The 15,869-nt window shown below is 48.5% G+C and overlaps 1 protein-coding gene across 1 annotated transcript; it reads right to left on the bottom strand.

Moving 5' to 3' along the window:
• Nucleotides 1-4,959: 4,959 nt before the first annotated feature.
• Nucleotides 4,960-6,900, bottom strand: LOC115322262 (glutamate--cysteine ligase catalytic subunit-like). Its single transcript, XM_040210981.1, has one exon. The coding sequence runs from the start codon at nt 6,898-6,900 to the stop codon at nt 4,960-4,962; it is 1,941 nt and encodes a 646-aa protein (XP_040066915.1).
• Nucleotides 6,901-15,869: the final 8,969 nt, after the last annotated feature.

Raw genomic sequence — 15,869 nt, 5'->3', positions numbered from 1 at the left:
GCATACCACCATATAAACACTGGACCACTTTGAAAGAATTATCACAGATGTTGCGCCAAACATTCTTATTTGAGCACAGCAATAGCAAGTTCTCGAAAGATAAAAAAATTGTTTCTGACTAAAGCAGCCGTCACTCGCGCGCTCCCCGTTGGTTCCGCCGACCCCTCCGCTGCCACCGGCTCACCCGGCTCCTCGTGGTTCGACATTTTGGTTTGAAGAAGGCGCGTAGCGCACATCCCGCATAATATTGGAACAACTTTCTCTCCAATTAATTCTTAAATGTATTGCAAAAGGGTACAAAAAAGCGGTTTGTTTTAACAACGCCCAAAAGGTTTTGATTGTTTTTCAATACTTTTACCTGTACTAGAACAGATGCGACGGCCAGCGACGCACAGGATTGGTTGCCGTTCCTTCGCTAAACGCAGGAACTGCTCCCCGCGTCGTAGTAAATCCTACCCCGTATCCCGCGCGTAGGGACGCCTCAGGGAATACGTGGCTACTTCCGCTCGTCGGTGGTTGGCTCCGGACGTCGCTGAAACGGGTGACGGGTGTCAAGTTTGCGATGACGTAGCGGCGTCAAAGTGGGCAGAGCCGCCACGTGAGTGTTGCTAGCAGGGCCGTACCCAGAAAAAAATTTCGGGGGGGGGGGGGGGGGGGGGGGTTTCGGGGACAACGGCGGCCATTTCGAAAGTGTCTATACGCCTCGCAAGTGGGCTCATTTTCGTCTTCTGCGCATAAGAAAGGAAGTAGCGGTGACGTCAGAACGCCGAACTCTGATTGGCTGATCGCGACCCCCTATCTCAGCGTCGTCTGCTCCTTTGCAACGTCGTCTGCTCGCAACGTCGTCTGCGTCTGTCTTACCTTTCCTGCGACTTTCGGAGTGAACTCGACCTCGCCTTTAAGAGAGGGCAGACGAAATAACTCGAGCGGTACGTTGTCTTTGTCTAACAACTAGCAGACGCGCATCAAGGAGGGAAGTCAAAGGACTCCCTGGCGAGGTGTCCCGGGGCGCCGAGGTATTTTTGCTTAGAACCGAGGCAAGTTCCCTCCCAAATACTCTTTCCCTCCATTCGTGTGCGGCGAGACCCCTCACTCTTTAACGGCGTCGGCGGGTTGGCGCAGTTAACGTCGTCTACTTTACGTCTGCTAGTCAAAGCGGTCAAAGCGATGGCTGCTTTACCTTTGCTGCGTCTGTCGGAGATTCACCGCTTTTTCATCGGCGAGAGTCACCGTTGCCTCGGGAAACAAGGAGATAACAAGAGGAAGAAATTGACCCCTTAATCTAAAATTGAGGTCAGCAATCAAAATATTATACGGGAAGGGTTCACAAGGGTCGCGCGGGCATATTCCACTCAGCACGCCAGCCGGTCGTGGGCAGACGGCCGCCGAGTCGCGGAGAGCCTGCTAGGCCTAACTGCCCAGCTCGTTTGGTCGCGTTCGGTGGGATCGTGGCCGTGGGAGCTTTTCCCGGGTGTTTGTGGATCCAGCGTTCTTGTTCGTCGTGGTCTGTTTCAAGTACTTTTTACTTTTTTCTTGCTGCTTGAAGTCGGGACGCGTCAGAACCGCACGTAAAAAAATAAACGTCCGTGGGTCGTCGCGACCGCGACGCTGTCGGCCATGCTGATTTGATCGTAAGAAGTGCGTAAGACAGCTTCGGAGCTGTCGTAGGATTTTGTCGTAACCTGCGCAAAACTTACGAAAATTTCGTTTCGTGAATACGAATTTGTTCTTAAGTTTTGTCTTACGCACATTTTTGGCGTAAGATCGTTTCGTGAATATGGCCTCTGCACTTCCGAAAGTCGCAGGAAAGGTGAGACAGACGCAGACGACGTTGCGAGCAGACGACGTTGCAAAGGAGCAGACGACGCTCAGATAGGGGGGCGCGATCAGCCAATCAGGGCTCGGCGTTCTGACGTCACCGCTACCCCCTGCGCGAGAAGCAGACGAACTTTCCCTCCGCATTGTCTTATTTTCGCCTATGAATCATGTGCATCGGTGGCATATAATGGAGAGTTACAGCAAACCGGAGAACCGGTCCCGGTTTGGTACCCGGTAGCCGACCGGCGCCACTGCGCGTGCGCAGAGGTGGAGATTAAAATCGGCTGGCTGCCAGTGCACCGACCAGGGCCGTACCCAGAAAAAAATTTCGGGGGGGGGGGGGGGTCAGAACCCCCTATCCCCCCCCTGGTTACGGCCCTGGTTGCTAGGATACGCTCCTCCTTTGCATTACGTCACTTCCATGTACCTTTTCTCAAATGTCCAACCTAGCGATCCAGAACGCCTATTTTTTTCCTCGTGGGAACCGCGCTACGCTGGATAAAAGCTCATGAAGCATCGCTTACCAACTGCGAGCTCCTGAAGACCAGCGGCGTGTCGATGCTGGCCGCTAAGACCTTCGTCATCGGGACGTTCACTTCCAGCTAGAATACAGGGTGTGGGTGTGGACACCCATTCGTCGCCACGGCCTCAGAGAAAAACTCTTAAAATATTTCTTGGGACCGTACAAGGTAGTTCGTCGCATCGGGAGCTCAACTACGAAGTGGTACCCGACGGAATGCAAACATCATCAGGACGCTGACCACGATCCGAGGTGTTTCACGTTTCGACTCAAGCCATTCTACGCTCGGCAGTACTGAGGACGCTTCGTTTCCCAGATGACTTCCTTAGCTTATCATTTTTTTTGTTCTGTTCTGTGTTACAATGGGGCGATGCACTTTTAAATGGGAGAGTATAATGCATTGTGTATGATCGAGAAGATACGCTTCTCCGCTCATCTAGAAAATTGGCGTACGCCCTTACCCCAAACGTAAAAGGTAAGGAGGCTACAATGCCCTTGCCTAGTCAGTCTCGCCCTAGCTCTTTCTAGAACATTCTATGTAAAATATTTGAGATGACGACCATAGTAGATACAGAGCCAAGCGCCGTATTTCCGATTAATTTTCACTTCCTCTCTCACACGATAGCCAGCTCTTACCCCGACGCACCGTTGCTTGCTGCTGCCGCCGTCGATGCTCGCTGTTGCTTTCTTGACGTGTGTTCTTCTTTTTCGTTTCTGGCACAAGTTCGCCCCCATTAAATCATTAGTCCATTCTGTTTTCTCCTGCCTCGTTGTCTGTCATTCGTGACAATATGTTGTGTCAAGTTCGCGACCTGATGTAACCAAGGCTGGGCAGTATCGCGATACAAATTTATCGAGATAGTATTCTAGATGTACATTCCAGTATTTATATCTCTGTTTACATGAATTTAAACAAATGTATTTGTATCTCAGTGTAGAAATGCATTTACAATGTACCGCTTGTATCGCGATACTTTGCCAGACCCGTGCCACACGGGCGACTCGAATGCCATTTACAACGAATGACATTCGCGTGATCAACGAATCGGCTCGCGATCTGTCGCGCGTGGAACGTCCCACGCTCGGAGTGTCGCGCGGTGATTGGCCGATTGTTCAAATGTCATTCGTTGTAAATGGCAATCAAGTTTCCCATGGGGCACGGGTATTAGCTATCTCGTTACATTTGTTGCCGGTTTTACGATACATTTAAAAGATAAAAACATCTGTGTGGTGAAAGGCGCTTCAAAATTTCTAACATGAACCGAGCTAATAACATAATCCATCAGTCATCAACATAAAAAGAAAAAAAATCTTTTGTGGTTTCAATAAGGTTACCTGCAATAATAACAGAATAAGCTTCTCTCAAAAAGCCCTCCATTCTTTACAGTTGAGCAGAGCGAACGCTGTAAAGGGGTTGAGTGGAGGAAAGGTGCGGCTCTTTCATCAAGTTTCCCAGCATTATGGGTGATCGAGAAAAAATATAGGACGATATTTTGAGATGCGCCCTCACGGCACAACAGAGATAATTTCGTGAAGACACATTTTGTCACGCATGGCACGCAGTCTTTACCGCTCAGTAACTATGTGGCTCACCGGGGGTGACATGTCTTTTAGAGGCATTAATGATGAATAATAAGTTCAAGGTAACGGGGAGGGCATAAAATGACACAGAAAAAGAAGCACAAGCTTGCATTACCATTTGCAGTCACGACGAACAACACACTCGCCACGTAGCGCCGTTTGCGAACAAATGTATTTCTATAATTATCTGTATTCCGGAATACTTTTGTCAACAATTTTGCAGAAGTAGCTTAGGAATATCCCGTTGCATAAGATACAAATTTATCTGGGGATTTGTATATTGGGCTTTGAAATACGTGTATCTCAGTATTCGTATTCACGAATAATTTTTGTAGTATTTGTGCCCAGCCTTCACAATCAGCTTCATTTCTTGTCGTTCTTGCCTGGGTGTTATACAGCTGTTATATCGTAGGGGTCGTAAATCTTGCAATGCTTTGTCTTGGGAATTTGATGCTGGTGTCGCCATCTCGTTGAGTTCATTGAAAGTAAACCCAGGGAAGACTGTCCAGTCTACAGTGTTCTAGAAGTCTCCTGAGCACTGTATTCCTGTATAATTAATTTGCTTATATAAATAGACATTTGCCATTTCTAATCTTCTCGTAAAAATCTTCAAATCAAGATAGGAGACACCTCTAGTAGGTATAGCTAAACGTTAGTTATGGCCAATTTTTTGCCAAGTATTTATCTCTCTTTTATCAGCGTTCCAAGCCTATGAACATCTAAAGCGAGAAAAACCACTAAAGACCGCCACTTGACCTCGCAGTTGTACTTTAACTCTTCTTTGTAGCCGCTGAAATATAGGCGCTATGTGCTTATTTTACAGCACTAAATCAGCGCTCAGGAGCGGCATCCAAAATTGTATATCTGGGACCACACAACACTAAAAGAAAAGATCACGCACAGCTGGGAAATTGGATGAACATCTCAATCCGTAGTGAAAACTATGCAATTACAACAAAAATGTCTACCCTTGTTAGAATTGGAGCAATTTAATGCACTCGGTGGAATATGCTGGTGCTTTGCATTCTCCGCGATGATCTTCAGCGACTCAGGGGTGGCGACCCAGGCGACTGAATGGACGAAGGTGTACCTGGTGTCTCGGTACTTGATCTCGATGATGGCATGCCAAGAAGCTCGGGAATTGACCAGAAGTTATGCTGATGCTTGAACATACGCATAATCAAGTCGTAGTTGATAGTGTCAGTTATTATAGAATCTTTCTTGTACTCAGGATGGGACCTGACAAACTGCCGCATCCAGTGAGCGGTAGTCATAAGGTCGCCTGACGCCCGTTTTCCGATCAGCTCTAGGTACTGGTGCATCGAGCAGTAAGTGGTAATGTTTACCTCCTCGGCGCTCGTCAGGAAGGTTCGAATCAACGGAATGAGGCCCGGAAACTCCCCCTCTTTACCATTTATAATCTCACCAATTGACATCTTAACCACGTCAGCAACGTCGCTTTCCTTGACGCCACTAGCTGTCGGCCTACAACCATGTGTGAGAATATCTTTGCGGAACCAGAACTTCTCATTCAGAACAGCATCCACTTTTTGCGCGATTTCAATGTTTTCGTCCACCTTTGAAATGGGTACAGTCATGTCTAGGTTGTACGTGAGAATAATTCTTGTCAAAAGCACCACGAAGATTATGTACGCTGCGTTTTCGAACTCGGTCAGCTGTAGCTCCATGGGACGGAACTCGATCTTCCAACCCGTCTCACTGTCCCGTGACGGCGGTTTGAACCTTAGCGTGTGCCAGCTAGTTGATTGAAGGTTCTCAAAATGGTCGATGTCTACTTCGTCGTTCTGGAACATGAGTTCTTTGTACAGAATAAGGGTGTCTCTAAGAAAAATGTGCGCGAAGTGCTTTGCTAGCGGCTCTTCAACGCCTCCCTCCAGGAGCTGCTTGTAGATCTTCTCGTCGTGTTCAACGGGAACGTCGTTGTGCTTCTGGTTCACCGCTGAAAGGAAGCAGGGAATGCTGGCGAAACGAGGCCTCCTGATGACGCGGGCGTTCTTTTTGCCCGGTTTGTTGCCCATCTCTTCTTCTGTCCTGTCGTCGATGCACATGCGAATTGCATTGAATCTGCAGTCGGTGTTCGCCAGATATCCTCTGAACGCCGGGGTGCTGGCTCCCAAAGCAAGCATCACCGGGGCCATGTTGGCAAGCTGATCGTACACAGTCATGGCTTCCAAGATGTCAGCGGCTTGTAGGGTAACCTGCACGCAGCAGTTGCCCATGCCGAAACCGTGCGCGTCCATGTAGATGTGATCGGGAAGGGCTCCTCTCTGCGCCTCTCCGTCGTCGCCGAGCTTCTTGAAGTCTTCAATGAAAGGATTGGGAGTTTTCTCATCCTTGAAGATTGGAATGTTGATGACGACACGCTTTCCGCGTCGTTGTTTGACGTGCTTTGCATTCGTCATAAATCTCGGGTGATTGGGGTATACCATCTCGTCCGGGAGAAACAGCGATTGCATGCCATTCGGAGACCTTGACGGCTTGTACGATGGATATGTGAAATCCCTGCAGCCCATCATGGGGAATGTAGTGAGGCAGATTATCTCCTCGTCTACGTCGAGCAAGGCGCGCACTTCGGCTCGCCTCCTTCGCATGTTCTGCTCCACCATGTTGTAGTCTGCAACGCGGTAGCCGTAGGGCTCCAGAGGCACGGCTTCCAGGGCGTAGGCGGAGAACTCCGGGTGCCAGGAACAGGCGCAGCTTTCTGGGCTTTCCCGCTCCTTCTCGTTGAGAGTTCGTATGATTTCGGCGGCCTTGAGGAGTAGCTGAACCTTGCGCTGTTTATGGTCGAAACGGACGAGCATGTACTCCATCTCATCGCCCCAGCGAAGAGAGATGTCTCGACGATGGCGGACATGTCTGTACAGGTTGAGAAACTGCACGATGCCGTGGTGGCGCACGTAATCGCTGCGCGCTTTGGTCTCCTCCCATGTAAAAGGCGTTCCTTTGGAGAGGAGACCCATCGCAAACCGGTCGAGTGTTGTCAAGTTCTTCTTCTTTACCGCCTGATGGACAGGGAGCGAAAAATACGCAAAGCACGAGGACGCTCACTTGAGTGTGAGTGCCCTCTTGAGATGCTACGCTCACAAGTGTTAGCGTAGCATAAGTACAGGCATAAGCTACAAGAGCGAGCTATGGCTGTTCAATGTCCCTGCCAAGCACGCGCGCTCCTGCAGTGCAAGAACTGTTCAGGTACAGTGTTCTAGAGGGTGTAGTGGCAAGAGCGGCGCCCGCTTACAATGGGCCGCGTGAAAACGACCAACGTAGATGCCGCGAGTGGCGCTGGAGTACCGAGCCCTAGGATGTGGCAGATGGCAGATGTGCGATGAGCGAAGAAGACGAAGCTGAAGCGGTACGCTTCCCCCGAACGTAGCACTGTACCACTTTTCTTTGTGGTGTAGTGGTGGGGAGTCTTCACCGTTCCGTTGCCGTCCCGGTCATAAATGCAAGGAAAAAGACGGAGACACACACTGCTTCGCGCCGGGATGCAAGTTGGGGTACCCGGTCAACAAGGGCAGCCGGGGCACCAGCGATCGTAAGCCGTCGTTGTTTCGTGTGCCAAAGGAGGAGTCGCGCAGACTACAGTAGGAAAAAAAATCTTAATCGAGAAGATAAACGCCTCGCCGAGACATCAGCGGTGTGCGAGAGGCATTTTGAACCCCACCTTATCCTTCGGGACTCTGTGCACAGCGTCAATTCGCAACTTTCAGCGATGGTGGTACCGCGGTGTGAGAGTCGCGCTCCCTAGCTCCTGGATGATTTGCCTCATAATAAATGGCCTTACCATTTTGATAGGCACCAGTGCGCCCCCTATAGGCCGTGAAAGTCGCGAATAGCAAAGGGGTTAGGATTCTATACCGCAGTACATTAGGACCATTTTGTCGTCTTTTTGAGTAGTATTTTACTGGATATTTGTCATGTGCTTGCTGTGTATGTCGATGAAGTGTATTACCACTTTTGAGAAGTCATAAAGCAGTGAGTTGAGAATAAATTTTTTTTTTCATATTAGGGGTTGCTGAAGTTTCTGTTCATATTGTATTGTAATGCTCCATGTACTCCCAATCGAGGCATTTTTTTCTGCATGGATTGCTTTCCACAAAAGACAATTTGCTATATGTTCGCCAGTTGCAGTGGGACCTTGGCCGTTCCTAAACGCGCTCGTCCTTGTACATTACACAACGCTGGTCCCCGCATCAGCAACACGATGACAAAAAACAATACACCAGTTTATTGTTCCTCTCACCATTAAAAAGTGAAAGATATATTGAGATTAATTAGTCTACTTTTTCCTTGTTATATCAGTATCGCATGGTTTCTTTCGCAGCTATTAAGCGTGCAGCGTTGCTGAACGACCTGTCAGCACTGGGAAAGGGGGGGGGGTGGAGTCGATATTAAGCAAATGATCTCCATCAAAAAGACGCGAATGATGAAAGTAGAGGATAACGGTACACTCTAGATCCACTAGTCGAAAGGCAGAACTACAAATTTTCACATTAGCAATTGTTCTGCGTCGCGAAAAGCTCCAGTCGAACTACAGTAGTTGACGCCGAGCAGCGCCTGCGACGAAGCTGACGGGGGCACGTTTCTAGGGCTCAGAACAGCAGCGCTACGGTGTCGTCGAGGCGCAAACTCTTCACGCGGCGGCCGCCACTCTTGCCACTACAACTCTCTAGAACACTGTAGTTCAGGGTCACATGCTTAGGCCTGTAGCGTTGGCCGCGTCTGGACTTAAGCGGGGTTCACACGCAGCGATTCCGCGGCCGAAATCGCTGCCGCTAGTGGCGCGGCGTCACGGATCGCGAGGTTCCATTCCACATGAGCGTTTTCTGCGTTGCGAGAACCAATGTAACTTGCAGCAAACAGTTGCGCACTGTCGGTTACAGCGGCTTGGAACAACAATTTGCATGCCTTTGTTTTCAGTTTCCCCTTTAATTTCCCCTTAATAAAACAAAAAAGCGTTTAAAGGACTAAATAAACCTTGGTCTTTTTTTGTATCTTTAAACTTCGTTGTCGCGGACGATGAAACGTCAGATCATCTTCGGCAACGTTACGGGTAGCGCCTTTCTCGGATTTCGGATGTGAAGTCCACGACCAACTCTGTACTTATAATAAACTTTGGTTGGGGCTAGTTGCTTCATATCGATTAAAAGGTTAAAAGGCGCGAACAAACAGGACGAAAAAAGAGACACGTAGAGTCTCTTTTTTTCGCCCTGTTTGCTCGCGCCTTTTAACCTTTTAATCTATAGCTAGGACCACTTCATATGAGCACTCCCCATGAAAGAGCCTGCTCCCGGCTGTGTGTGTATGTATGTATGTATGTATGTATGTATATTTGCGGCACAATCTCTTTGTAACGAGAGTCTTGTAAAACATGCGAATGAAAGCAAAAAAAAAAGAAAACGAAATAAAAAAAGGACAACCAAAGAGAAGTGGTTAGCACGTGTGTCCAAAGTTCGCCAACCGTCACTTTCGCACAGTCAAAGTTAATCAGTTCACGTGACACCGTCGTTTTAAGTGAGTGTTTGCCCCTCCGGACGTGGACGACTCCCGGTCGTGTAGGGCGGCGTGACGAAGTCCGTGTTCCGTCGGGCATCACCTCGTAGTTCAGATCCCCGAGTCGACGAAGCACTTTGTAGCGTCCAAAGTAGCGTTTCAGGAGTTTCTCGCTGAGACCGCGGCAGCGAATCGGTGTCCACACCCACACCCTGTCTCCGGGCTGGAAGTGGACGTCCCGACGACGAAGGTTGTAGCGGCCAGTGTCGACACGTTGTTGAGCCTTAATCCGGAGTCTGGCGAGCTGACGGACTTCTTCTGCCCTTTGGGAGATCACCTGGGCGTCGTCGCTTGCATCGACAGCCGGTTCGTGAGGTAACATAGCGTCCAGCATTGTCGTTACCTGGAAAGTTCAGTCGCTGTACTGGAGCTTCAAAACTCTTCCCGGCTAAATGTTGGCATGACTTTTTCAATTCCGTGCTTAGGCGACTAGTGGCAAAAGGCGTTCCAACACAATTGACAAAAGCGTTGGTAGGCCGAACGGCGGTGCCGCCCAGCGGCGCCGACAGGCGACGCCGTTGTCGCTTGTGTGGTCTGGCCTTTAGTCCAACCAGGGAGGTGTTGATAATCTTATTTATTCGTGCCTTTGTACGTGTCTTAGATGCTTCCATTCATCCCCCTGTAATTTTACAAAAGCTCACTGACCCTTATTTTTTGCGTGCAAATGTGTTTTTATGGCTTGGGCAGTCCAAGATTTCGAGGGTAGGCTTCGTCAAGAACAACTCTAGTTTAATCAATTTGATTGGCTCATTAAAGAATATAACTGTAAAAATGTATTGCTCTAAGTAAACAGCGTAAGCATTTACTCTATGTTCAATGATGTAAATAAAAACATCCGCGACACGTGAAAAACAGTTGTATACGTCAAGAAACGTAAACCCACTTTGCTCTGGCTTACTTCAGATATCCTCGAAGCAATAATTGTAAAGAGAAGTTTGGAAGAAGTATCGGTGCCCCCCCCCCCCCCCCCCCCAATAATTCCACTCTCGAAATAGAATGGAGCACACATAGAAATCGGGTCAATGCCCTCATTCGACTAGTGCAGAGAAATCAACTTGCTAAAAAAAATCTGAGACGCTCGTTCATACACAAGAAAAACATGGTTTGTCGTGAATAAGCTTCGCGGCTATGTACAAAAAGAAAAAAAAGAAAACCGTAACAGAGACACAAAAACAATTTTCGAAATTGATTTAACTTTTACTGGGAACCCCTTAAACAGCCGTTTTGCGAACTCCGTCATTGTCTTGACTGGCAACCACGAAGAGTGAACAAATTGTAAGGGTGCAGGCGAGCTGGTGGAAGTTAACCATAGTTTTGTTTAACCCGAGACTGGAGTATTTCGGAAAAGGGACGAGAAGAAAAGAGGCCACAAGGAGGCGACGTCTTGAGACGTCGCCTCCTTGTGGCCTCTTTTCTTCTCGTCCCTTTTCCGAAATACTCCAGTCTCGGGTTAAACAAAACTATGGTTAACCACGAAGATTTGGCACCTGGAACTAGAATGAATTAGAAAGGACCGGAACTTCGCTGAACTGCGAATCGGCTTTTCTTCCTCTTTTATCGGAGCCAGAGTTATGCTAACACCTATCCGGATTTAAGCGTTCTAGATCGGCGGGTGTTGATGGCCTCACCGCACGTGACTTATGTCGTAACTATGATCCCTTAAGAAAACGTTCTTGTTCTTATAAATGGATCTGGAAAGAGGCAATGTTCCAAATGAATTGAAACAAGCCTTGGTTATTATCCTTTTCAAAGGTGGTGTACAAAGTCAAGTTTCACCATTCTGTCTTGCATTTCAAAAATTTTAGAAAATCATATTTTTAATGTTACGACTGGGTTTTTGAAAAAAAATACAATATCATATCACACAGTCAATACGGTTTTGTTGATGGTTGTGGTACCATTAATCTCCTTGAGAATTGCCCTGATCAGGGCAATTCTCAAGGAGATTAATGGTACCACAACCATCAACAAAACTGTATTGACTGTGTGAGATGATATTGTATTTTTTCCAAAAACCCAGTCGTAACATTAAAAATCCCAATATACGGCTCTGTCCAACCACAGAGCCGTATATTGGGAGAGTTTGGCCAATGGGTGTGGCGACGAAGGCGCCGGAGAGGAGAGAAGTAAATGAAAGGGAGGAGAGCGCCGAAGGAGCGAGAGAGAAAGAAGGGAGCAGAGAGGAGACGACCGCCATTTTTTAGCAACGCTGTCAGAGACTGGTCGGAGAAGAGCACTGCTGAGGCTACGCGTCGTCTGCTACGGGGCGACTTCTTTTGCGCCTGAATAAAAGTTTGTGGCCATAAGCCGAAAAATCTTCATTTATTAGCTTCTTAACCCACCGAGGAATAACAGATTGTCATTTTCTTGCAAGAGCCGGCGATATAAAAGGCAATAATTGAAATTTAGATGCCGATCCCACGCATTCCGCCGGGAGAATGATCGAAGACGGTGGCCCTCCCCACTCAGGTGGGACCAGTCGGGAGTTCACGCGCATGCGCTCATGCCTCTCGCTCTACGGCGCGTGCTGATTGGCTCACTTGGGAGGAGAGCGTTACGGCGACGAGATCATAGACTGACCAAACTCTCCCCATATACGGCTCTGTCCAACCCTATAGCGAGGAAGCGGGCTGGCGAGCGTTCCTGGCTTCGAGAGGATGCGTGTGCAGGCTGGTGTTCATCTGGAACCTGACGCAAGGTGCACTCTAAGAAAAAATGGAGGAAAAAAGGTAGCAACGGCGCGTCCTCTTCCCCTCTACTGACGCGCCCCCAAGCGGACACGAGAAGAAGGGAGGAATGAGACGTTTTCCTCCTTGTCCAAGCAGACAGGAGAAAGCTTTCGCCCTCCCGATTCATCTTTCGGTTTCGTTTTTCGAGCACATCGCGCACGTTGTTTAATAAATTAATGTTGAGTTGATTGAGCTTCAGCGGCAGCCAAGGTAGCCTGTAATTCCGTCTTCTAGTCCAAACGTGCAGAACATTTCGGTTGCATTGACGTTTATACCACTAATTTTATCAAACGAGCAAACGAAGCCGCTAGAAACAGCGAAGTTCCGGAGTAGTGTCAGCAGCGGTACATACACTGGGTAAGACGGCCGTCTCCGATTTGCGGGACACACGCGGAACTACAGTAGCGAAACCACGAGGAACTGTATCGACGTTTTCGACGTTATGAAAATCGCAGGAACTGCGTCCAAGGCAGGCAGGTTTTCCTGCCGGCTGCCTGGGTGCCTTCCGTTCTGAGTTCGGTTCTGTTGTCCCGTGCCGAGTGCCAACCGGCGTTCAACGTGATTCTGTATTTCTGCGTGTCAGCAACATCGTCAACGTGGTTCTGTATTTATGCGTGTCAGCAACATCGTGATGGCAGTGTTGTGGGTTGTGAACAGAAGACTGGAATTATCGCCGATGTGACCGTGTGTTCGCGTATCAGTGGTGTAACAGCAAGATAAGATGACGTAAACTGTCGGGCATTGATGCCGCTGGTCGGGCCGTGATCGGAGGGGGCGGGGTGTCGCAGGATGACATTCCGCTTTACATTAAAGAGTTTAAGACCACTTGAGGGATTAGGTGCAGTCGATCGACGTGTGGATAGTCATGTTGGAACGCTGGTCTGAACGGTAAGCTCCTATCGTACAGTGGCCAATGTGACTGTCGGTCCCCGAGAGCGATTGCGCTCTGGAAAAAAGACTGAACAGTACGAAATTATGACGGAAAGTACGTATATTTACAATGGAAGTTTAGCACTAAAAAAAGAAACAGGTAAAATAAAAAAAAACGCTATCCTTTATTTTACTGTTTAAATATACTACGGTTCCTGTAGAAACTGCCGTCCAAGTGGCGCGCTGGGATGAGCGCTAGAAGTTTTCGAGCTCGCAACGGCGTAGCTCCGTACACTTAACACCTGCCGCAAGTCGCGGCTTTGACTGCATTCAAGTTGATCGAAAAGCGATTTCTCTGTCCGTGAAGCATCACTTCCAGCTGAGTGAATCGGCTCTACAGAGATTAATTCAAGACGGCAATTGCAGAACAGCAGAAATAGAAAAACAAGCACTACAATAGAAATACTGGCTACGAAGGCCGTGCGGGAAAACAAACTCATGGCTTGGAACCACATTGGAGCGGCTAGATTTATTGGCTTTCAAATAATTACGGCCTGATCGAGCGTTTTGTTTTTAATAAGAGATTCATCCCCTGAGCCATCAACAATAGTCTCAGATGTATGACATTGCTGGAAAAAAATGAACATGCTCGGAATATTTTTTATTGCTTAGGGAGTCACCGAAAAATTCCGTACGTTCAAGACGACCACTATAAAAGACGGAAACGCAGAGCTCGGGAGTAGTGTGTCGGGTTAGTGTGCTGTTGTATTGATGTTTGTATGTGCGATGCATGTGTATGCGCTCAATATATGTTCACCTGATGCTTGTAGTGTGCGTAACGTGTCTACATCTGTTAGAAGTTCCCGAAGAAAAGGCAACGCATGTGGCGTAAGAAAATAAAAATACTTTTGTAAAACATGAATTGGGCAAACCTAGCGCCACCTAGCCTAGCTACTTGCGATTACTCTGCTTGATCCTACCATCTGGTGGCAAGCGATTTAACATCCTTTTACGCTACGCGGCTACGCCATAATTTCGTGTTCCCGTGCTGAGGTAAGCCAAGAGGTTGCTTCGGATTTGCTTTTTTTTGAGAGTGGCTTTTGGTTTTGCGGTGTATGGTTTAGACTCCTCCGTGATGTGCGGTTGGCGCAACGGTTGACGAAGGAATTGTGGCTCGAGGAATAGCAAAGGTAAGACATAAAGTGAGCAAACTGGGTGCCGGTTGTCTCCGTTGAACATCGCAGTGCTGACGATGAGAAGACTGAGTGACTGCATGCTTTCGAAACGTAAGTTTCTTTACCTGCAAAGGAAGCCGGCTTCGGAAATAAATACAGTTCGCGGAAAGCTCGTGTTACGTTTTTATTTGCTGCTCCTCTCGCTCCGTACTATAGACTTAGTGTTCTCCTTAAGCCTTATCAAGCTCGATTTGCTCGATTCGTGGCCGCTATAATGAGATGCAGTCGACGGAGGAACTTTTGCTCCCCTGCTTAAGGGACGCAAGTTTCTCCCTTTCTGAAGGAACATATGTATCAAGAGCGTTCCTCCCTTTAGGGAGGACTATACTGACCCCTTTTGCTAAGAGTGTGGCTTTGGAAGGCGTGTGGTTCCGGATGAGTAGAAATCGGGTGCTAAGTGAGCTGGCTGGACTCTGTCCAGAGAGTCTACTTCTCGACCGTTGACGTCAAGCGTCATGTTCTTGTTGTATTGCCGCAGTATTAGATAAGGGCCGTCATACGGGGATTGCGAGGGCTTCTTCACGCCATCGCGCCGAACGAAGGCGTGCGTAGTTTTGTCGAGGTCACGGCTAAAAAAAGTTTGTTTGGTGGAGGGCGTCCTTAGGCAGGTCGGCTGGAGATCTTTCATTAGTAGTCGCAGCCACTGGACATAGTTTTCTGCTGTTTCCTGTGGGATGTTGGCTCAGGAAGAAAAAAATTCACCGGGCAAGCGGATTGACGCGCCGTAAACGAGTTCAGCTGCACTGCAATTAATGTCTGATTTGAAGGCTGTTCTGATTCCCAACAAGACGAGTGGAAGAGCCTCTGTCTATGCCGAGCTATTGGTTTGTGCTTTGATGTATGATTTCAACTGACGATGAAAACGCTCTACCATGCCGTTGAAGATTGGATGGTAGGATGTGGTATGGATGTGTTCAACTCCAAGGAAGTGGGAGAGAGTTCGAAATAAAGTCGCATCGAACTGACGTCCTTTGTCCGTTGTGATTGTTTGTGGGACACCAAAGCGACTAATCCACATTTCAATCAGTGTGCGAGCTACGGTTGTTGCAGTGATCTCTTTCATTGGTGCCGCTTCGGGCCATTGCGTAGAGTGATCGACGCAGGTCAGACTACAACAGTTTTCTTGTGATGGAGGAAGTGGTCCCACGATATCAACGTCAATGTGGGCGAAGCGAATGTCTGGTGTACTAAAAGTTCCCAAGGGCGCCTTGGTGTGCAGGTGAGCTTTCGAGCGTTGGCACTGGACGCACGTTTTGGCCCAGGACCTCACGTCAGCGTTGATACGAGGCCATATAAACCGAGAAACTATCAGTCTCTGGGTTGGTCGTATCCCGGGATGGGACAAGGAGTGCAGGCAGTCGAAAACCGCTCGTCGCAAGTCTGCTGGTACCAAGGGGCGGGGACGAACTGTCGAAACTTCGCATGCAACTGTGTCGTCACAGTCGGGCATGCGTATGTCTTCAAAGACTAATGTCGTTGACGTTGTCCGTAGGCGCCGTAGTTCGAGGTTGCCTTGTTGTGCTTCCGTTCAGCTGTTCGTAAGGA

The sequence above is a fragment of the Ixodes scapularis genome, unplaced genomic scaffold, assembly GCF_016920785.2.
Source record: "Ixodes scapularis isolate PalLabHiFi unplaced genomic scaffold, ASM1692078v2 PGA_scaffold3__209_contigs__length_174095766, whole genome shotgun sequence".
In the NCBI taxonomy this organism is placed as follows: Eukaryota; Metazoa; Arthropoda; class Arachnida; order Ixodida; family Ixodidae; genus Ixodes; species Ixodes scapularis.
This window is presented reverse-complemented; position numbering and strand designations above follow the sequence as displayed.